Source organism: Molossus molossus, unplaced genomic scaffold (genome assembly GCF_014108415.1).
Source record: "Molossus molossus isolate mMolMol1 unplaced genomic scaffold, mMolMol1.p scaffold_m16_p_2, whole genome shotgun sequence".
Lineage (NCBI taxonomy): Eukaryota > Metazoa > Chordata > Mammalia > Chiroptera > Molossidae > Molossus > Molossus molossus.
The window spans coordinates 130,491,966-130,516,427 of record NW_023425355.1 but is presented as its reverse complement, the minus strand read 5'-3'; the positions used below and the strand labels follow the sequence as shown (position 1 = coordinate 130,516,427).

General features: G+C 41.3%; 1 protein-coding gene across 2 annotated transcripts in view; it reads left to right on the top strand.

The window, feature by feature from the left end:
* The window catches only part of PDK3 (pyruvate dehydrogenase kinase 3), a 78,825-nt gene that overhangs the window by 36,139 nt on the left and 18,224 nt on the right, over positions 1-24,462 (top strand). For both annotated transcript variants that reach the window (XM_036270468.1, XM_036270467.1), the window contains exons 4-6: positions 1,668-1,852; positions 4,549-4,638; positions 17,258-17,335. In XM_036270468.1, the coding sequence (XP_036126361.1) occupies positions 1,668-1,852; positions 4,549-4,638; positions 17,258-17,335 (353 nt within the window). The remainder of the gene's footprint in view (positions 1-1,667; positions 1,853-4,548; positions 4,639-17,257; positions 17,336-24,462) is intronic.

Below are 24,462 nucleotides of genomic sequence, written 5' to 3'. Positions count from 1 at the left end.
GCTGGTGATCTAACCTGCAACCCCAGTATGTGCCCTTGACCAGAATTGAACCCAAGATCCGTTGGGCCAATGCTCTAACTGCTGAGCCAAACTGGCCAAGGATTTTAAAGAGAGAGGGGGAGAGATAGAAACATCAATGAGAGAGAACTGATTGGCTGCCTCCTGCATGCCTCCCACTGGGGATCGGGCCCACAACCTGGACATGTGCCCTGACCGGAAATTGAACCTGTGACCTCCTGGTGCATGGGTCGACGCTCAACCACTGAGCCACACCAGCTGGGCTGTTGCACTGTTGTAATTTGTTTTTCTTTTACTATTTGTGAAGGTGAAGTTTTTAGCATCTGAGTTTCCTCTGGTAAATGTCCCTTTGGTACCAGATTCCTTGCCTAGTTTTCCATTAGTGGGCACATCTTTTTCTTTTATTAAGGACAGTAAGTAACTCTGTTTTTTGACAGAATTTCTGAAATTCTACCTAGTCATATAATTTGTTTCTTCATGGTTTCTGCCTTTGGCATTAAGCTTAGAACAGCCTTCCTTACTCCGAGGTTATATACTTACTCACCTGATTTTCTTTTCTCTTTTCTATGATTTTGCCCTTTTGCATTTAAATATCTTAACCCACTTTTTGGCTTAAGGCTTGAAATTGGGTTGTGACTAAATTGTTAGCCAGCTTTCTCAAGTAATTTGATCGTTTCCCTACTGACTTGCATTGTCACTTGATCGGTATGCTTAATTTTTATACACCCACACTCCTTCACCCTTGGTGCTGGTTTCAAGCTTTTTATGTGGTTTCCTTGACTTGTCTTTCTGCTCTTAGTTATCATCCTTAATATATTTTTCCTCTGTATCTTTAGGGTAATATACCATAATACTTAAATGGGTTTGTTTTAATTGCCTTTATTCCATTTATATTTTATCACTGTATTTTACTGCTGTGAGAAATATATTTCACAATTTTACTCTTCAAAAGGTTAACATTATTTATGCATGGAAGCTATTGCTTTGAGACTCCGTAATAAATCCTTGGAAATTTTTTTTGGATTGTCCTCATGTTGTCAGAATAAATAATATGCTCTGCAATTTAGTCAGCAAATATTTACAGAACCTGTATTATATGTAATCATGGACCCAGAAAGTCAGTGGATTCCTTAAAAAGGTATTTGAGCATGTTTTTCTTTACTGGAACTGTTTACTTTTTTTGTCTCTGAAAGAATTTCTGTAGAAAGTTTCAAGGAAACACTCGGGTAATACTTTAGTTTCTCGTGACTTCTTCCTTGTAGCCTGCAACGATTATGTCTCTACCTATAAAAAATACCAGAAGGTGCCCTGGCTGGTTTGGCTCAGTGGTTAGAGCGTCAGCCTGCAGTCCAGAGAGACCCAGGTTCGGTTCCCGCTAAGGGCATGTACTTTGGTTGCAGTTTGTCCCCGGCCCTGGTTGGTCGTGTGGGTGGCAGCCACTCTATGTGTCTCTTTCACATCGATGTTTCTCTCTCCCTCTCTCTTCCTGTCTCTCCCTCCCACTCTCTCTGAACACAAAATGGAAAAATGTCCTTGGGTGAGGATAAAAAAAAATACCAGAAGGCAAGTAGTCCGGAGTTGGAGATGGGAAGGTTATGTATCAGCCATGAGATATAAATACTGACCATGTTTGTTTCCCTCCCACACAGCTTTCTACAAGTTCTGGTTAAAGTCAGAAATAGACACAATGATGTGGTTCCTACAATGGCACAAGGAGTGATTGAGTACAAGGAGAAGTTTGGGTTCGATCCGTTCATTAGCAGTAACATCCAGTATTTTCTGGATCGCTTCTATACCAACCGCATCTCCTTCCGCATGCTTATTAACCAACACAGTAAGTTGGGCTTTTGGTCCAGATTTGAAATGGTAACTAGAGTGATTTCTTCCAGATGTTTTCCTGTTATGGAGATGCAGTTTTGTCTGTAGAAATTTCATTCCTAGTTCAGTTTTCTTCTAAATAAATTCTATCTATTAAAAAGCTGTTCATTAGTATGCTTTGTTCAAATAAATCATGAAAGGCTTTTTTTTCTATTTTTTATTTTCTCATTTTTTTAAATTTTTATTGTTGACAGTATTACAGGTGTTCCTTACTACCCTCCTTGGTCTCCCTCTACCTAGTCCCTGCCCTACCCCAAGCCTTACCACACGATTTTCTGTGTCCATAGACTATTTTTTATATGTTTTTATTTTTTTAGAAAGAGAGGAAGGGAGAGAGAGAGAGAGACATCCGTGTGAGAGAGAAACATCCATCGGCCACCTCCTGCAAACCCCCTACTTGGTATCGAGCCCACAACCCAGGCATGTGCCCTGACCAGGACTCCAACTAGGACCTCTCAGTCCATGGGATGATGCTCAGTCCACTGAGTCACACTGGCCAGGCTTAAATGTATAGCTTTTTAAAAGAAAATTTATCTTTAAATATATAGCTTTTAAAAATAGAAATGTTTGCTGTATACCTGAAAATGATATAATACTGAATGTCATCTGTAATTAAAAACATTAAGTTACAAGCCAAACATATAATTCTTCAAAACTATAATTAAAGCATATCACCCTGATATGACAGACAATAAAGGTAATTTATTATTGAAAAAAAAAGAAATGTATGACAATTGACAGGAAATTTGAAGTATAAAAAGAACCTAAATACTACAAAGTATCCCCCAAAAATGTATATAGTGTGTCTGTAGATTCTGTTAGATTTTGAAACTGAGATGTATTTTAATAAACACTGACTTTATAATTATTCATAGTTGTATATACGTTTTTTGGAATACCCGATATTTAACTAAACTACTTAAATAACTACAGTTTGTTTCTGACCTAAATATGTGTGTCATCATATATGTGTACATGTTTTCTTTTTCTTTTTTTTTTTTATCCTCACCCAAGGACATTTTTCCATTTTGTGTTCAGATAGAGTGGGAGGGAGGGAGAGAGAGAGAGAAACATCGACGTGAAAGGGAAACATCGAGTGGTTGCCACCCACACCACCCAACCAGGGCCGGTGACAAACTGCAACTGAGGTCCGTACCCTTAGCAGGAACCGAACCCGGGTCTCTCTGGACCACAGGCTGATGCTCTAATTGCTGAGCCAAACAGGCCAGGGCCATGTTTTCTTTTTTAATAAGGTATTTTTTTTCTTTTTTTTCTTTATTCATATTAGAGAGAGGAAGGGAGAGGGAGAGAGAGATAGGAACATCAATGAGAGAGAACATTGATTGGCCGCCTCCTGCATGCCCCCCACTGGATATCAGGCCCACAACCTGGGCGTGTGCCTGACTGGGAATGGAACTGGTGACCTCTTGGTGCATGGGTCGACGCTCAACCACTGAGCCACACCAGCCGGGCTTTGTACATGTTTTTAGATCATGGACTAAGCTTGTTGCTTCTTTTTTTTTTGTTTTTCCACTTAATGGATTAGAACTTTATGTATTGGCCTAGTGCCCATACTCATCATTTTTTATAATTTAAAATCTCCTCTATTTTATTTAGGCATTCTCCTTTTGTGAGAGCTAAGTTATTCCCAATTTTTGATTCAGAAATAAGTATACCAGTGCATAAATAAATATATATATACCTATAAACACTTGAATTCAGATTACTTTTTCCTTTGGAGGGGCTCCTTTGGCTTATTCAGAAGTAAACTTTTGCTAATCTTGTGTGTTGTGGAAGCATTTGTATTTTTAAAAATACTTGAACAAATATCATTTGTTGTATGTACTACATTGACAAATAATCTCCGTGATGGAGGCATTTGAAATGTTCACCAGTGAAGACACTTCCCAAGCCTGGCCTAATGGGGCAGATGGTGTTTTCTAACTGTTCAGTGAATGTTGGATTAAATGTCTGCTGTAGTACTGAGAAGCTGGGTAAAGTTGGCTAAGGATAAAGGAAGTTTTTAATTATTTATTTAAAATTTTTTTTCTTTATTCATTTTAGAGAGAGAGAAAGAGGGAGAGAGAGATAGAAACATCTATGAGAGAGAACATCGACTGGCTGCCTCCTGCATGCCCCCCACTGGGGATCGGGCCCACAACCTGGGCATGTGCCCTGACCGGGAATCAAACTGGTGACCTCTTGGTGCATGGGTCGACACTCAACCAGTGAGCCATACCGGCCGGGCAGGAATTTTTTCATCCATGTCACATTGGGTTGGGAAGAAAGGGTTGGACATCTGGCATGTGGCAATGCTTTAGGACCTGCTAAGTGCAAGTGGCAAGTCTTAGAGCACATCCTTCCTCCTTCCTTGTCCCCTAGTTAGTCACCCATCGTTGTATATATAGGGTGGGGCAAAAGTAGGTGTACAGTTGTTAATATGGAAAACAATACAAAAGTCAATAAATAATAAACTAGAATGAACTTTTTGTTTTTCCTACTCACAACTGTTAAACCAACTTTTGCCCCACCCTATTACTTTAAGTCTGTGTGGATGCTAAAATGATTCTTACAAATACGAGAATCCTCTATTTTTCTCTACTTGACTGTCCCAGCCTGCTTTGTTGACCCTTCCCCTTTGTGTTTGTTTAGCACTTCTGTTTGGTGGTGACATTAACCCTGCTCATCCTAAACACATTGGAAGTATTGATCCCACCTGCAATGTGGCTGATGTCGTGAAAGGTAAGGAGACCTCTGTAATGTTAGTGATTGTGGTGTAATTAAGGCAGCTTGAAGATAGGGTTAGCTTGCTAAGTTGTTGGCCGAGTCCTCAAGTCACTCTGGGCCCAAACTATGTAACCCACATATGAAATGTTCTTTCTAGGTGGTTCAGGAAATGATGCATAATTCGTAATACTTGAAATGGGAGTTTCTACTTCATTGACTAGGGTTTTACTTGTAGTTCTGTCTTACACCATAAATATTTGTCAGCTTAAGTACGATTCTAAGTTTTGATCACCACCATTATCTGAAAACTTCAGAGAATGCAAATCCTTGTTATGAAGTTTGGCTGAATTCATAGGTTTTGTGAATTTAGCATCTTTTTTTAAAAAATACGTTTTTATTGATTTTTCTAGAGAGAAGAAGAGAGAGAGAAACATCAATGTGAGAGAGAAACATCAATGGGCTGCCTCCTGCATGCCTCCAACTGGGGATTGAGCCCATAATCCAGGCATGTACCCTGACCAGGAATCGAACTGGGACCTCTCAGTCCATGGGACGACGCTCAACCACTGAGCCACACCGGCCGGGAAATTTAGCATCTTTCTGATGGACACCCAGGCTTTAAAATCTACGTGGCATGTGGGCTTCATGGGGTCACTGGATATTGAGGTAGATACTGTCCCAGTAGCCTGGGGGTAGAACAGAGCCCTAGAGCCCAAGTCCCCAGTACCTAGGCACTCTGGTTCGGAACTGCAGTTTCCTTGTTATTTCAGATGCTAGCTCCAGAAAGCCTTCCTGGTTGTAAGTGATCCACCAGGTTTCTGGACCCTTCAGTTTTTTTCAGTAGTACAGTTACTCTATGGAGCTTTAGGTCCCTAAACTGTCCCCAAGATTATTTCTCCTATTGTGGCCTTCCTCTCCCTCCTCTAAACACACACAAGTTTTTTGCTTTTTTTTTTTTAAATCCTCACTCGATATTTTTTCCATTGATTTTCTGAGAGAATGGAAAGGAGTGAGGGAGGAGAGAGAGAGAGAAGAGAAAGAAATAGAGAAAGAGAAAGAAACATCCATGTGAGAGATACACTTCAATTGGTTGCCTCCTGCATACGCCCTGACTGGGGCTGTGGATCAAATCTGCAACCCAGTTATGTGCCCTTGACAGGAATTGAACCCGAGACTCTTCGGTGCATGGGCTGGTGCTCTAACCACTGAATAACACTGGCCAGGGCTAGCCCAATGGCTTTTTTTTTTTTTAAATCCTCACCCGAGGACATTTTTCCATTTTTTGCACAGATAGAGTGGGAGGGAGAGAGAGGAAGAGAGAGAGAGAGGGAAACATCGATGTGAAAGGGACACATCGAGTGGCTGCCACCCGCACGACCAACCAGGGCCGGGGACAAACTGCAACCGAGGTACATGCCCTTAGCGGGAACCAAACCCGGGTCTCTCCGGACCGCAGGTGGATGCTCTAACCGCTGAACCAAACCGGCCAGGGCCCAATGGCTTTTGTGAATCAGAAAGCCAGGTTCAGATATGCCTTAGAAAAAAAAGGCATACATTCGTAATGCAAAAGCACATTATCATATACTGCACGTGTGCCTTTGCTCTTGAAAAGGGAAATTTAAGGGCCGGGTTTCTCTTGTTTTGTAACTTACATAGAATTTAGTACATGCCTTTTAGATGGTCAGTAACTGTTCCTTGCTTTGATAAAGTTGGAACTCTTTGATAATTTATTTCTTTAAAAACAGCTTTTTTGAGTCCTGGCCGGTTTTGGCTCAGCAGTTAGAGCGTCAGCCTGCGGACTGGAGAGGCCCGGGTTTGGTTCCCACTAAGGGCACGTACCTCGGTTGTGGTTTGTCCATGGCCCTGGTTGGGGTCGTGTTGGTGGCAACCAGTCGATGTGTCTCTGTCACATTGATGTTTCTCTCTTCCTCCTTCTCTCCCTCCCACTCTATCTGAAGATAAACGCAAAAATGTCCTTGGGTGAGGATAGAAAAACCCAAAAAAACAGCTTTATTGAGATAATTCATATACATAATGTACAATTCACCCATTTAAAGTGTTATATAGTTCAGTGATTTTTAGAACATTCAGTTATGTAGCCAGTGCCACAATCCAATTTTACAACATTTTCATCACCTCAGAAAGCAACCCCCATCCCCATTAACAGTCACTCCTCACCACCCCTCTCCCCAGCACTAGGCAACCACTAATCTACTTTCTGTCTCTGTAGATTTGCCTATTCTGGACATTTCGTGTAAATGGAATCATACAATATGTGGTCTTCTGTGTCTGGCTTCTTTCACTGAGCATCATCTTTTCATGGATCATCCATGTTGTTGCATGCATTAGTACTTCATTCTTTTTGATAGCTAAATAATATTCCATTGAATGCATAGACCACATTTTGTTTATTCATCAGCTGAGGGACATTTGGGTTAGCTGGGTGACTTGGGACTTGTTACGTAACCTCTGTGGGCCTCAATTTCTTCATCTATAAAATGGTACTACTGGCAATTCGCCTGTATCGTGGGGTTAAATGAGTCACTGTATGTAGACCTCCTCAAGCAGTGCTAGCAGCCAGTCAGGGCTGTAGACAAGGTTACTGCAGTGGGCCTTGGCCATCGCCCAAGTTGTGTGCCTTCTCATTTATAGCGCTGATTATATAACAGGTTGGTGCCTTTACTTTTTTTTTTTTTAATGTGTTTTTATTGATTTTTTTTTCTTTTTTAGATAGAAAGGGAAAGAGATACTGAAACATTGATGTGAGAGAGATACATTGATTGGTTGCCTCCTGCACCACCCCGACCAGGGCGGGCCGGGGACCAAACCACAACTGAAGTACATGCCCTTGACTGGAATCGAACTTGAGACTCTGGTCCTCAGGCTGACACTCTAACACTGAGCCAAACCGGCCAGGGCTGTGTGCCTTTACTTTTGTTTCTGGCATAGAGTGAAATATTTTTAGAAGTTATTTAGGACATTTATCAGACAATTGGATATTTGACACTCAGGAAATACTGTTACTTTTTTAGGTATGATATTGATATTGTAGTTATGTTTTTGTAAAGGAGTCCTAGCTTTGAGAGAGGTATTTTGAAATGTTACGCATGATATAAAGTGACATGTGGGATTTACTTGAAATTATACAGATGGAAGGCAGTGATAAAGATTTGGCACATGCTGAAAACAGTTGAAGCTAGTAACGGGTACATGAGGATTCATTCTTCTGCACCCTGTGCTTTTGCATATGTTTGCAACTCTTCATAATAAAAGTGTAAAAACATACTCATTTTTATTATTTCACTGTTTAAAAAAATTTTTTTCTTTATTGATTTTAGAGAGAGGAAGTGAGAGGGAGAGAGAGACAGAAACATCAATGAGAGAGAACATCGACTGGCCGCCTCCTGCATGCCCCGCACTGGGGATTGGGCCCACAACCTGGGCATGTGCCCTGACTGGGAACCGAACCTGCAACCTCTTTGTGCATGGGTCAACTCTTAACCACTGAGCCATACTGGCTGGGTTTCACTGTTTCTTTCTTTCTTTTTTTTTTTTTCCTCCTCACCCAAGGATATTTTTACACTTATTTTCAGACAAAGTGGGGGGTGGGGGAGAGAGAAACATCGATGTAAGAGAGACACATCAATTGGTTGCCACCTGCAAGACCCCAACTGGGGCCAGGGATGAACTGCAACTGAGGTTCGTGCCCTTGGCTGGAACCGAACCTGGGACTCTTTGGTCCACAGGCTGACACTCTAACCACTGAGCCAAATCGGCCAGGACTCTTAGTGAAGTCTTAACCACTCCCTTCCTCTTTTTAGAGTAGTTGGTATTTTTCACTAGCTTTTTACCTTCTCCTTGTGTGCTCTGAGATTTCCAAGTTAATCTAACTTACCATCTCTATCTCTAACATTTTTTCCCTTTTTGTTTTAGGAAGCTTGATGTAGAGGAAGTTGGGCTTCTGGGTTTTTTGTTTTGTTTTGTTTTCCTTTATTAACTTTAGAGAGAGAGGAAGGGAGAGGGAGAGAGAGATAGAAACATCGATGAGAGAGAACACTGATTGGCTGCCTCCTGCATGTCCCCCACTGGGGATCGGGCCTACAACCTGGGCACATGCCCTGACCAGGAATCGAACTGGCAGCCTCTTGGTACATGGGTCGACGCTCAAACACTGAGCCACACCAGCTAGGCAGACTTCTGGGTTTTAATGACAGCTCTACTACTGATTTTCTCAGCTGTGAAGATCCTGCATGGGTTAAACTAGTCAGGTCCCACCCAGGTGATCCGTGTGTGGTGCGCATGCGCGTGCTTGCCTAGGTGTGTGCCTGTGTGTTTTACAGCCTTAGGAAGCCTTAATGAACTAACAATGATTGCATGCTTAGATCTCTTGAGACAGACTATAGAAAACTTTTATGTAGAAGGGTAGGGACAATATTTTTATTTTTGACTAGCCAGTTGTATAAATGTGTAAAAATGGGGTGCATCGTGTACAACATTAATTGAATGTGCAGAACACTGAAGCATGGCTCCTTGCTGCTTATTTAGCACATTAATATCTACCTTTACACATCTGCAAATTACAGACTCCTGGTAGTGAATGCTAGAATTAGCGTTGTAAGGCAGTTTCTATTATCCTCTGGGAGGTGCCTTCTATTGTGACCCTTTCCCTCTTTTCTTTGTTAGAAACCAGGAAATAAAATGGAAAAACCTGTGGTAAGATAATTTTAAAGGTACAAACTTAAATACTTGGTACAAAAGTCACCTCTCACAGCGATGTTAGCTGGCCTGTGTTGTTCTTATGTGCTATTATGCTTAGCATAATGGCATCCTGAAAGTGTGTCATTATTTTGGTTTGGAAATAATGTCCTGTGCTCACGTAGGGCTCTTCAGGTTTTAAGTAACAGAGGCCTACTCATGCTAGCTCAACAGACTGATTTATTGAAAGAACCTAGTAGGTTCCATGGTAATCCAAGGGCAGGAATCACTTCACAGTTGGAGCTACAGAAATTGGAACTGGGAAACAGAAAACAAGGTTGTTTTCTGTGTATCTTTGCAACTGGGGTAGTCAAGTCCTGGCCCCTCTGCCCTTCTTTCTTGGCTGTAGACTAGGGGACTTTGTTTAGACCAGTGATGGCCACTGCAGGCCTCTGGATGATAACTCTCATGGTATACTTTAGTCTTCTGCTCTGTCTGAGTCTTTTTAAAAAAAAAATTTTGCCTTTATTGATTTTAGAGAGAGAGGAAGGGAGAGGGAGAGAGACATAGAAACATCGATGAGAGAGAACATTAGTCGGCCGCCTCCTGCATGTCCCCCACTGGGGATCAGGCCCACAACCTGGGCATGTGTCCTGATCGGGAATCGAACTGGGAACCTGTTGATGCATGGGTCGACGCTCCACCACTAAGCCACACTGGCCAGACTCTGCCTGAGTCTTGATCCTAAATTCTCAGAAGATGAATTTTGTTGGTTCAGCCTATCTTTCTGCCCACAACCACAGGTTTTAGGATTTTGGTCAGCCTGTAGATTAGTTCCCCTTATGTTAGATGCTCTGCCTCCCACTTCTCCACTTGGCTGTGGTTTGGAAGGTGAGAGAAGGTCCACTACTTAAAAAAAAAAAAAAAAACCTGGTGGTTCCCACTCAGGATGCATTTTGAGTAGAAGGATAATGATAGACATATATTAGTAGAATTGCTTTGTAACTTAAAAGGGTTTCTAAGAAGCAGGACATCTGTGACTTTGCAGTGCTTTGTGGTCATTTACGTTACCTTGTTCTAGCAGTGGCTTCTTTTTTTTTGAAGGGAGAGAGAGATAGAAACATCCATGTGAGAGAAAAACATCGATCAGCTGCCTCCTGCACGCCCCCTACTGGGAACTGAGCCTGAAACCCAGGCATGTGCCCTGACTGGCAATCAAACCAGGACCTCTCAGTCCATGGGATGATGCTCAATACACTGAGCCACACTGGCCGGGCCTGGCAGTGGCTTCTTAAACTTGAACTTTATACCTTTCTCTTTCCTATTAGACCCAAGTTAGGGACCTTGGCACCTTCACATTTGTTTTTTCAGCACTCACTCAAATTCATCCTTGTTCAGCCTCATAAGATTTTGATAAGCAAGCAATTATGTGTATTTATGATAGAGGCCAATATTTGATAGCAGAGTTCTATGGCGAATTTTGAATAGGAAAATCTTCTAATAAAGAAATTGATAAAATAACCTTTATAATGTATTAAATTTTTCTGTATGCTTTTTCTTAAACTAATTCCTAGCTAGGTTAGATCTGTTGGACCTGTCTCTTGGTTAACCTTCACCCTACTCTTTATACATGTCCTTTTAAATAAATAGTCTTTCGTGTTTACAGGTTAAGTATTCTAGCCTGGGGAAGTATATATGTGCCACACCCACACTTGTGTTAGTTACTTTATGATCAATATCTCATTGTCCTTGAAAAGGGATCCTTAAAACAATAAATAGCATTTATGTTTAGTGGTAGTAATAATCATTTCCTCATATTTCCTTTTATTTATTTTTACTTTATTCATTTTTTTTATCCTCACCCAAGGACATTTTTCCTTTTTGTTGTTCAGAGAGAGTGGGAGGGAGAGAGAGGAAGAGAGAGAGAGAGAGAAACATTGACATGAAAGGGACACATTGAGTGTCTTCCACCTGCATGACCCATCCAGGACCGAGGACAAACTGCAACCGAGATATGTGCCCTTAGCGGGAATCGAACCCGGGTCTCTCTGGACCGCAGGCCGACGCTCTAACCACTGAGCAAAACCGGCCAGGGCTCATGTTTCCTTTTAAATATTGGTGGTAAATACTGGCTCAGATGTATTGCAGATAAAAGTAATTTGGCAAATTATCATATTTTAACATTTTGGTTTCTAATTAAAAATAGAAAAGCCATATTTGAAAGCTTGTTATAAGTAGAACTTGCATTTTTCTCTAGACTAAAAGAAGTGAAATTATAAACCAGTAGAGTGGTTTAAAAAGTATGCTTTTTTGCCTTGGCTGGTTTTGCTCAGTGGTTAGAGTGTCGGTCTGCAGACCAGAGAGTCCCGAGTTTGGTTCCCGCTAAAGGCACGTATCTTGGTTGCAGTTTGTCCCTGGCCCTGATTGGGGTCATGTGGGTGGCAACCACTTGATGTGTCTCTCTCACATCGATCTTTCTCTCTCATCCTCCCTCTCTCCCTCCCGCTCTATCTGACAATAAATACAAAAATGTCCTCAGGTGAGGATTTAAAAAAGTATGCTTTTTCTGTATTTATTATGATAATATACTTTTGCTCCTTTTTTCTGTTAATGTGGTTTTCTATTAAGCCACTCTTGCAGTTTCTCTTTTTTAAAAATTTATTATTAAAGGTATCTACAGATGTCCCCCATAAAGCTTTTTTCATTTTTATGTTAATTCACTTAAACAGAAGTGAAATGGAAGTTTGAGTCTGTACCCTTTGATCATTTGTGTGCTGGGAGAGACAGTGACAGAATTAGTATGGCCCAGCCTTGACTTTCCTGGCACGAGGTCCCCAAATCTAGCTTCTGTTCAGAATTACTTGCTAGGTTTTTCAAAATAGATTCCCATGCCTCAACACAGACCTACTGCATCAGAATCTCTAGGCGTTCATTTTGTAATCTGTATTTTTGAAACACTTGGTAGTGAATTGCACATACAGCCACATTTGGGAACCATGCAGGGCCTCTGGTTCCCAGTCTGACAGAAAAGAATGTCTCTCACCCTGGCCAGGTGGCTCAGTTTGGGTGGAGTTTTGTCCTGTGCACCAAAAGGTTGTGGGTTCGAACTCCAGTCAGGGCATGTGCAGACGACAACCAGTTGATGTTTCTTTCTCACATTGCTGTTTCTCTCTTACATCAGTGTTTCTCTTTCTCCCTTCCTCTCTCTAAAAATCAATAAAAACATTCTTGGGGTGAGGATAAAAAAAAAAAAGAACATCTCTCATTAGTATAATTGATTGTACTTTCAGGACTTTCTCATGGGCAAGAGGATTATTCCCTTTATCAGATGTTTGCTAGCTGTGCATCATATCCAAGGCATTATGATGTGCTATGGGAATTTTATTTTTAAAAAATTTTTATTTATTTATTTTTAATCCTTACTCAAGGATATATATTTTTTTACATTGATCTTCAGATAGAGCTGGAAGGAGAGAGGGAGGGAGGGAGGGAGGGAGAGAGAAACATCCATGTGAGAGAGACACATCGACTGGTTGCCTCCCGCACAACCCCAACCGGGGCCAGGGACGAACTGCAACTGAGGTATGTGTCCTTGGCTGGAATTGAACCCGGGACTCTTTGGTCTGTAGGCGATGTTGGCTCTTACCACTGAGCCACATTGGCCAGGGCTGTGCTATGGGAATTTTAAAAAGATGCATATGAATATAGATTTTACTATTACTCTCCCTAAAATACTTGACTGGCTGATGTATATGAATCTCATTGTGGTGTTTTGAGTTTTTCAAGCATTACAATGCAATTTTCAATTACAGTAACTATACACCATAATTTGTCATGATGCTTTCAAAATTCTTATTCACAGGTGGTTTTAGGAACCACACTGGGTCTTTGAGTCCCAAATTGGCGGCTTCTATCTGGGCTCTACCATTTCTTCCACATGTTACATGTGTGTAGTGCTTTTTCTTTTTTTTTAATTCTCACCCGAGGACATTTTTGCATTCATCTTCAGATAGAGCAGGAAGGAGAAAGGAAGGAAGAGAGAGAGAGACACATCGACTGGCTGCCACCCACACGACCCCAACCAGGGCCGGGGACAAACTGCCACTGAGGTACGTGCCCTTAGCAGGAACCGAACCTGGGACTCTCTGGTCCGCAGGCCGACGCTCTAACTGCTGAGCCAAACTAGCCAGGGCCGTAGTGCTTTTTCTTAATAATGCCGTTATAATTTCATGCTACTGGGCACGCAAATGCTATGAGGAGCTAGCACATGTAGTGGGTTCTTTTCCTTTTATAGTGAATGGAAAAAAGATGTCAAAACACCTTTAAAGGTGTTACATACTTGGAGGAGTTATTTTGTGATGTACTGGCTTTGTGTATGGAGAACAAAGCATCGTTTTTCGATTTCAGTATTTGTTGATTTAAGTGGAGTAGCCCTGGAGGTTCTTGGCTGGCTTTGTGCTATCGTGTCACTAGGTGGAGATGTAGCATTGTTTGGTGGTGTAGCCAAAGCCGAAAGTGTGCATCTTGATTTCTTTTTACAAAAGTCTTTTACAGATATTTGATGAGGTTTATTATACCCTAGGGAAAAACCTGCAAATTTAATATGATTCTAAAGTTTTTTAGGGTTTCGGTTGTCCTACTTTAATGTCTATTTTCACACTTGATCAGCTCTTTTTTTCTCTCTTACTAAAATTTCCTCATTTCATCTTGTCAGTTGTTCTAATGTCTTTATCTCTGGTTCTTTACAGAGGTTTAATTCTATAAGTTTAATAAAATAATCAGAATTTTTATTCTGAGGTCAAATATTATATAAAATTGTAATTTGGTAGCAATATGAGGTCAGTGAACCAAAACTCAGTCTGAACATACCCGAATCTTACCTTCGTATTATTTTAGGTTGATATGTCAAATTTTAACATACTTAAATTCCGTAGGGCTTATTTTCCCCCATTTCTTTCTTTTTTTTCCTTCTTTCTCTCTTTCTTTTACCTCTTAAATTTTAAACAGATATCTTCACAATATTGATGTAGGTAATGTAAAAGAAGTATGAGCCTGTCTCTAAAGAGCTGGTATCCAGTTGAGAACATTGCACACACACACCATGAATTGTTTTAAAGTAATCTGAATTTCTGACCTTTAGAAATTGTAAAGGTGAGTCCGGCCCGTGGACTCAGTGGTTGAGCGTCGACCCATGCACCAAGAGGTCGCTGGTTCAATGCCCAGTCAGGACACATGCCCAGGTTGTGGGCCTGATCCCCAGTGGGGGGCATGCAGGAGGAGGCCTATTAATGTTCTCTCTCATCAATGTTTCCATCTTGCTCTCCCTCTCCTTTCCTCTCTCTCTCAAAATCAAAAAGGAAAAAATAAATAAAAATAAAACAAGAAATTGTAAAGGTGAAATTTTAAAAAGAAAACAACAACTTCTCACTTTGGAAAACAAGTCTGGCTGTTCCGCAAACATTTAAACATAGAGCTACCATATGATTAAGCAGTTCCCCTCTGCTGGGAATCTACCCAAGAAAAATGAAGACATATGTTCACAAAGAACTTGATGTGAATGTTCATAGCGTTATTCCTAACAGCTAAAAAGTGGAAACAGCCCTGGCCAGTTTGGCTCAGCGGTTAGAGCATCGGCCTGTGGTCCAGAGAGACCCAGGTTTGGTTCCCACTAAGGGCATGTACCTCTGTTGCAGTTTGTTCCCAGCCCTGGTTGGGTTGTGTGTAGGTGGCAGCCACTCAATATGTCCCTTTCACATCGATGTTTCTCTCTCTCTCTCTCTCCCCCCCCCTTCCCTCCCTCCCTCCCTCCCACTCTATCTGAACAAAAAATGGAAAAATTTCCTCAGGTGAGGATAAAAAAAAAAGGGAAACAATCCACGTGTCCATTAATGATTGAATGGATAAACAAGATGTGATATATTCTGCCCAGCCAGTGTGGCTCAGTGGATTGAGTGTTGTCCCGTGGACTGAGAGGTACTGGTTCAATTCCTGGTCAGGGCACATGCCTGAGTTGTGGGCTCGATCCCCAGTAGGGGGCGTATAGGAGGCAGCCAATTGATGTTTCTCTCTCACATCGATGTTTCTCTAAAAATAAAAAAAAATCAATGAAAACAAACAAACAAAAAAGAGTGAAGTTCTGACATGTTACAACATGGATGACCCTTGAAAACATTATGCTAAGTAAAAGAAGCCAGACACTAAAGATCACATATTATTAGATTCCATTTATATGAAACATCCAGAATAATGAATCTAATGGCACAAAATAGACCTGTGGTTGCCTAGGGCTGGGGTGGAGGAAATGACTGTTAATGGTTATGGAGTTTTTTGGGGGGAGTGATGAAAATGTAAAGTTGATTGTGGTTATGGCTATGCAACTCTGCAGATGCACTAAAAACCATTGAGTTGTATATACACTTTATTGTTACTTTTTTTAACCCTCACCCGAGGATATTTTTTCCATTTATCCTTAGATAGAATGGAGGGGAGGGAGGGAGGGGGAGAGAGAGAGAAACATCGATGTGAGAGAGACATATCGACTGGTCTCCTCCCACACACCCCGACCAGGGCTGGGGATGAACCGCAACCGAGGTACGTGCCCCTGACTGGAATTGAACCGCGACTCTTTGGTCCATGGGCCGAAGCTCTGACCACTGACCCAAACCGGCCAGGACTGTATATATACTTTAAATGGGTGACTTGTATGGTATTTCAATAAAGTCTTTTTTTTACAAAGTGAATTATCAAAAGGTTTCAAATTTATTAAACCAAAGAATAGTTATTGGCCATCTAATAGGCATGTACTAAGTTCTATGTAAGTTACAAAACAAGTGTAAGACACAAACCCTGACCTCAGATTGCTTACAGAGAAAAAGCACAAATGTAGTATATAATAATGTACTCTTGCTTTCTGGTTATTCCCCATCTTTTGGGATGTAACCTTCTAAATTCTCTCAGCTGTTTCTGGAATGGCTCTGATCTTCTTACCCTATGTCTTTTTCTCTCTCCTTTCAAAAGCAAACTGTTGCTCCTCAGATTTTGATGACTATCAGCCCCAATATGGTCACCTTTAACTAACTTAAAAGATATTTTTATTTGTTTGTTTGTTTTTTATCCTCACCCGAGGACATTTTTGGATATTTTGTTCAGATAGAGTGGGAGGGAGGGAGGGAGAGAGAGAGAGGGGGAGAAAGAAACATCGATGTGAAAGGGACACATCGAGTAGTTGCCACCGCACAACCCCAACCAGGGCCGGGGACAAACTGCAACTGAGGTACATGCCCGTAGCAGGAACCGAACCCAGGTCTCTCGGGACCGCAGGCCAACACTCTAACCGCTGAGCCAAACCGGCCAGGGCAAAGGATATTTTTAAACTATGGTAGTATCTCCAGTAACTTAGAATATGTGGTTCCTGGAAACCCATTCACTCAGCAAACACTTACTCGTGTTTCATTTATAAGTAATTGACGAATCTAAAGATTGTTGACATTACTATTTTTTAAGTTACAGTGAATATCATTTTGCCATAATTTAGTCAGGTTGTATGGTGTTCAGAGGTATATTCTTGAGTTTACAGATTTTCATGAAAAAATGCCTTTTAGGAATATTTAAAAGTGAAACAAATGTGTGTTTAGTATAGAGCAGGCCATATTTTCATTAATGCAGTGTTTTGATGTGGTCATGAAAACTTTAAAGGAGAAATTTTGATTCAGTCATAGTATTTCTATTAAAGCCAAAAAGTCTATTTAAAAAAAAAAGGCAGTAGATGACTAATTCTAAATCCATCAGGTTTGAAATTGTCCTTGTTTGCTTATCTATTATCTATCTATATCTATCTATCTATCTATCCATCCATCCATCCATCCATCCATCCATCCATCATCTATCTGCTTGTCCCTGTGTTATAGTGCAGCAGCTAAACTTTTTTCTTTCTTTGCAGATGCATATGAAACTGCCAAGATGCTGTGTGAACAGTATTACATGGTAGCTCCAGAGTTGGAAATTGAAGAATTCAATGGTAAAGGAAGAATGATTTTAACCTTAAATACAAAGAAGGTGACCCAAAAACTGATTACACTGAGCTGTATTTCAGTGAGATCCTGAAATTATGCTGATTTTTAAAATCTTTTATATATTTTGAAAACCTTTTCTATATCCATGGTCAACTATAGGTACATTGTTGTAAGGAGTTTTTGTGCAGAAATGTGTAATTTATTCGAACTCAGAGTTCTTGGAACAGAAGTAATCCAGTAGAAAACGCACAAAGGTATAAATAGGCAGTTCTCAAAATAGCAAATGCAGTCAATAAACCTATGGAAAAGTGTTTATTAATCAAAGAAGTACAAATAAAAACACAGAGAAATCCCATTTTTGTCTTTCAAAATGGCAGTGATTAAAACATTGTGGTGCCCAGAAAAATACTTTCTTATCCACACTTACACATTTCTCGTATAACTTTAAATCGGTACAGCCTTTCTAAAAAATGCTACCAATATTCTTTCTCTTTGACCCAGTCAATTAAATTAAATTATTTATTTAATTTATTTATTTATTGGTACGTGCCCCTAGCCGCTAGGGCCAAGCGGGAACTGAACCTGGGACTCTGGTCCGCAGGCCGACGCTCCAACAGCTGAGCCAAACCGGCCAGGGCAGTAAATTAAATTATTATTTATTTATTTTTTTATTCTTTTTTTTTTCCTCACCTGAGGACATTTTTCGATATTTTGTTCAGATAGAGTGGGAGGGAGGGAGAGAGAAACATCGACGTGATAGGGACACATCAAGTGGTTGCCACTCACACGACCCAACCAGGGCCGGGAACAAACTGCAACCAAGGTACGTGCCCTTAGCTGGAACCGAACCCGGGTCTCTCCGGACCGCAGGCTGACGCTCTAACTGCTGAGCCAAACCGGACAGGGCAAGTAAATTAAATTATTAATAGTCATAATCTTTGGTCCAGATTAAGTTGGACTTCAGAAAATTTATTATAAGAAAACAGAGATATGCATACTTGTATGTACAAGAATGATGATTGCAGTGGTTTCCTTATAGAGAAAAATCAGAAGATCTAATTTGTATAAATCAGAGGATATTTTAAGTTGTGTTACAATCATAAGACAGAATACTATGCAGCCCTTTAAAATAATGCTTTAAAAGAATCTTTTAAACACATGCTATAAAAGTTTGTAACAGTGCAAGTTCATTGGAAAACAATTTGAAGAATTTCTTCTACCACTTACATAGAAACAACAGCTGTGTGGATGGCGGGTTTATAGTGGACTTTTATATTGATCGAATAAGTCTACATATTTCCACGTAACTTTTAAAAAAATTTGTAAGTTACAAAAAACAAAAACAAGAGAGACATACTCATTGTAAAAATACAAACAATACAGAAATATAGAGTACAAGTGAAAGTTTTCACTACTCTGTCAGTCCCGTACAGAGATTTGTTTTTCACATAAATGGGGTTGAAACCATTCATGCTCTATAATGTGTTTTTCACTTCTCTTTGAAGATATTTGCATGTGTTGTCTTTTTGAGATTATCCGTAGTGTAGATTGCCATGATTTATTTAATCATTCCCCAATGAAAGTGTATATGTTTGTTTGGAGGGTGGGAAAATTTGTGAACGCGTGGAAGTATTTCTGTTTAGATTCCTAGAAGTAGAATGACTGAGTCTTAGGGTATGGGCATTTACAATGAAAGGTAAACCAAGTTCCCTCTCAAAATATATCAAAGCTGTATTTCTCTTATAATGAGATGGAAATGTGAAAAGAGTTCAGGCTGCCGTTGGAAGACATTTGTCCCTGCATTCTGCTTGAATGTATGGAATCAAAGCTGCTTTCCAAGTCCAGTGGGTTCCCCGAGTTGTGCCCCTGTTTTGTTTTGTTTATAATCCTCACCTGAGAATATTTTTCCATTTATCTCAGATGGAGTGGGAGGGAGGGGGAGAGAGCAAGAGAGAGAGAGAAACATTGATGTGAAAGAGACACATCAACTGGTTGCCTCCTGCACCACCCCAACCAGGGCCAGGGACAAACCGCAACTGAAGTATGTGCCCTTGACCGAATTTGAACCCGGGATTCATTAGTTTGTGGGCCCATGCTCTAACCGCTAAGCCAAACCAGCCAGGACTGTGCCCCTGTTTTGCATCAATACACTATGATAACCAAGTGGACTTGGCTTCAGTATTCCTGATTAGAAGCATCGTAATATTCTCTCTCTTCCTCCTGGCTAGGAGGGGCCTGACCTCATTGTCTAGCTTTCTGTTTGTCAAACAGGGGACTTAAATGCACTGATAGTAACCAGCTGCTGGTTTTCATGAATGGCAGCCTCACTTCCTCTGAAGGCCGGAGCTGCAAGCCTGTTCTTGCTGATCCCAGGCGCCAGCTGTGTCGGCGCATCCCTTCCAGGAGAGGTGGTCATGCAGGGCAGCTCATCCCGCCAGGAGAAGAGCTTAATGACTATTTTTGGCACTGTCTCATGTGTGATTTTAAAAGCCTTTTCCCCATCACCGAGATAAATGAATGCTGGTGTTAGAGGCAGCCTCTGGTTTCCAGATGCTTTAGGTAATGTGTTTATGGTTCATATTTATGATTTCTTGAATGTCAAAGCTCTTTGTGAGCACAGTTAAAGATTTTGCTTTATCCCTAATAAGCTCCGTGTTGGAGATGCAGGTCAGGGGTTGGTCCTGAACACCTAAAGTAGACACTATCTCTTCATAATGAGAAAGACTGCGCGTGTCTCCCTCAGCATGATGGCTGCCTGTTTTCAGGGAGGGCTCAGATCAGACCCAGATACTTAATGGATTTATTTTCAGAGCCTGTGTGAACTGGTATAACATCGCCTTTCAGGATGCTCCCATTACCCGACGGGGGTGCCTTCAACAATAGTCAGTGACAGTGCTTGCTGCCTTCACTCTGCACTTCAGAAGAGTAAGGCTGCCATTAACCCAAAAGAACAGTCCATTCCTACCTGAGAGTGGGAGTTCTGTTCATTTGACATATCACCTCTTTTCCCTGGATTTGCTCTTTTTCTTTTCCAATGCAGACCCCCGAGAAAGTGGTAAATGGGATTAGGTGGGACATACTGTGCGAACACAGTCTTTACCAGTTCTCGCTAGAATTCTGAATGTTGGAGGCTGGCTGTAGTCAGCTTCCTTTATTACCCTTTTTGTAACATTTCACAGGAGCCTTAGAAATAACAGTTTGATTTACCTCATAGGAGGTTTCAAATACTTCTGACCACCCTGGCCGGTTTGGCTCAGCGGTTAGAACGTTGGCCCGTGAACCAATGAGTTGTGGGTTCAATTCCGGTCAAGGGCATGTACCTCAGTTGCGGTTGGTCCCTGGCCCTGGTCAGGGTCGTGTGTGAGACAACCAGTTGATGTGTCCCTCTCATGTCAGTGTTTCTCTCTCTCTCCCTCTCTCTCCCCCTCTCTCTATCTGAAGATAAATAGGAAAAAAAAAATACCCTCGGGTGAGGATTTAAAACAAAATATTTCTGACTGGTCACCTGTGGCAACCCATGTGGGTTCCTGCGAAGAGAAGGAGCCACTTCATCACACTTGTCTGCATTTCTCCTGAGAAATCAGTTTTTCCAAAACATTAAGCAGATAAACATTTCTAATTGACCTTTTCTGCATCCGTATGGTAAGGCAGCATGGCTTGGGGGAAAGATGGGAACTTGGTAGCTTAGCCAGGCAGTAGAAATTTGAATTCTAACACTTAGACAAGACACTTAGCCTCTGGCACTCGGCTTCCTCATCCGTAAGCTCAAAGGCACGAACCTGTGTTGTGGTTGGTCCCCGGCCCTGGCTGGGGTCTTGCAGGAGGCGTCCAGTCCATGTATCCCTCTCACACCGATGTTTCTTTCTCTCCCCCCCCCCATCTGAAGATAAATAGAAAAAAAAATATCCTCAGGTGATGAAATGGATGAAATGGCACAGGGTACTAAAAGGATAACGTTTCTAGGGCCTCACATACGGCACCGGGCACACTGGATATTTTATTTTATTTTTTTTATCCTCACCCGAGGACATTTTTCCATTTTTTGTTCAGATAGAGTGGGAGGGAGAGAGAGGAAGAGAGAGAGAGAGAGAGAGAGACATTGATGTGAAAGGTGCACATTGAGTGGCTGCCACCCGCATGACCCAACCAGGGCCGGGGACAAACCGCAACCGAGGTACGTGCCCTTAGTGGGAACCAAACCTGGGTCTCTCTGGACCGCAGGCCGACGCTCTAACCGCTGAGCCAAACCGGCCAGGGCCACACTGGATATTTAAAAAAAGGTGGCTACTGGAAGTCAGGGTTGACTTGGGAAAGCTAAGACTTGTATGGTTACTACTTGAATTTCTCATCAGTTCTAGATTAGTCTTTCCTGTCAGGAGGTTGATTAATAGCCTTAGGTTTGGTAGGAAACAAAAATTTCTATTCAAACCATGTATATTTTGTTATAAGAGATTTCCTAGAAAGGGTATATATGTATTCTGGGATTGTTGACCTCTAGTTTCCCAATACTTTCGTGGATCTTTTAAGGCAAGTAGTTCTATACAACAATCGAAAAACCATTACTAGTACCTCATGAATCCTGGAGAAATTAATTTTTTAGTAATAGGCAGCATTTGTTGACTGCTTACAATGTGGCAGGCTCTGAGTAAACTAGTTTATTGCTATGATGTCATTTAATCCTCCTATTAACTCAGTGAGATACATTCTATGCCATTTCAGAAATAGAATGCTTAGGCCCTGATTGGTTAATTACCTATTAATGTATCTATTAAATGCCTAAGTCAGGATTTGATTCCAGTGTGACTTTGAATACACTATATATTGTCTCCAATACTCTTATACCTTGACTTTGGGAATTGATTAATCATCTCTAAGTGCCCAGCTACCTTTTCTCTCTTTTTTCTTCTTGAATCTCCTATTACAACTGTTTTTTCTCTCTTAGAAATCTGTTTTTATTTTTTTTATTTAAAATTGTGTTTTTAATTACAGTTTACAGTCAATATTATTTTGTATTAGTTGGAAGTGTACAGCATAATGGCTAGACAGTCATATACTTTACAAAGTATTCCCTCTGATATTTCCAGTACCCACCTGTCACCGTACATTGTTATTACAATATTATTGATGATAGTCCCTATGCTGTACTTTACATCCTCATAACTGTTTTGTAACTATCAATCAGTATTTCTTAATACTTTTACCTTTTTCATCCATCCCCCAACCCCTCCCATCTGGCAACCATCAGCATGTTCTCTATGAGTCTGTTTCTGTTCTGCTTATTTATTTATTTTTTTTATCCTCACCTGAGGATATTTTTCCATTTTTTGTACAGATAGAGTGGGAGGGAGAGAGAGGAAGGGAGAGAGAGAGAGAAACATCGACGTGAAGCGACACATCGAGTGGCTGCCACCCGCACGACCAACCAGGGCCGGGGACAAACTGCAACCGAAGTACGTGCCCTTAGCGGGAACTGAACCCGGGTCTCTCCGGACCGCAGGCCGACGCTCTAACCGCTGAGCCAAACTGGCCAGGGCCTGTTCTGCTTATTTTGTTTTTAGATTCAATTGTTGATAGATATGTATTTATTGCCATTTTATTATTTATATTTTTTATCTTTTTCTTTTTTTCCCCAATTTTTATTTATTTATTTTTGTTGCAGATGTTATTCCTTTTTCCCCTCTAGACACCCTCTTCTTCTTTTTCTCCAAGAAGATGCTTTAACTTTTCATGTAATACTGGTTTGGTGGTGATGAACTCCTTAACTTTTTCTTGTCTGGGAAGCTCTTTATGTGTCCTTTGATTCTAAATGACAGCTTTGCAAGATAGAGTAATCTTGGTTATAGGTATTTGCTTTTCATCACTCTGAATATTTTTTGCCACTCTCTTCTGGCCTGCAAAGTTTCTTTTGAGGAAACAGCTGACAGCCTTATGGGAACTCCCTTGTAGGTAACTAGCTGCCTTTCTATTGCTGCTTTTAAGATTCTCTCTTTGTCTTTAACCTTTGGCATTTTGATGATGATGTGTCTTGGTGTGGGCCTCTTGGGGTTCATCTTGTTTGGGACTCTCTGTGCTTCCTGGACTTGTCTGTCTGTTTCCTTCACCAAGTTAGGGAAGTTTTCTGTCATCATTTTTTTCAAATAGGTTTTCAATTTCTTATTCTCTCTCTTCTTCTTGCACCCCCATGATGTGAATGTTGGTATGCTTGAAGTTGTTCCAGAAGCTCCTTACATTACATTGTCCTAATATTTTTTTGGATTCTTTTTTTTTTTTTTCTGTTCTGATTGGGTTTGTTTTGCTTCCTTATATTACAAGTTGATGGTTTGCTTCTCGGCTTCACCTACTTTACTATTGATTTCTTGTAATGTATTCTTCATTTCTGACTGGTTCTTTTTTATGTTTCCTGTCTCTTTGTGTAAGTTCTCACTGAGTTCATCTACTCTTCCCCTAAGTACATTGAGCGTCCTTATAACCATTGTTTTTTTAACTCTGCATATAGTAGATGGCTTGTCTCCATTATCTTTAGTTCTTTTCCTGGACTTTTGTTCTGTTTTTTCATTTGGGAATGTTTCTATGTCTCCTCATTTTGGCTGCTTCCCTGTGTTGGTTTCTGTGTATTAGGTAGAGCTGCTACGTCTCCTGGGCTTGGTGGAGTGACCTAATGTAGTAGGTGTCCTGTAGGGTCCAGTGGCACAGCTTCCCCATTCACCTGAGTTGGACACTCCAGGTGCACCCCCCCACCCCAAGTGTGGGCTATTTCACCCTCCTCTTGTAGTGGAGCCTTGATTGCTGTTGGCACAGCGGTAGGAGAGATTTATCCCCAGACCAGTTGGCTGCAAGGACTGGCTGTGATCGCCATGGAGGGTCAGCTGTGCTGGGGCCCACCCCACAGAGCAGGATTTACTTCAACGGGGGCTCTGGTGCCCGCTGAGTCTGCCCCTTGAGTGTGTTGCTTGTGGAGGTGGGTAGGTGGTGCTTGGATGTGGTCTGAAACTGTCCACTGGGTGCACTGGCTCTGGAGCCTCCTGGGAGGTGCAGTCCAAGGTCAGCCACTGCCTGTGTTCTGCCCGGCGCTGCTAGCATGGGCTACAAAGCCATCTGCAGATGGCTGCTACTTGTGCTGGGCTTGGAGGTG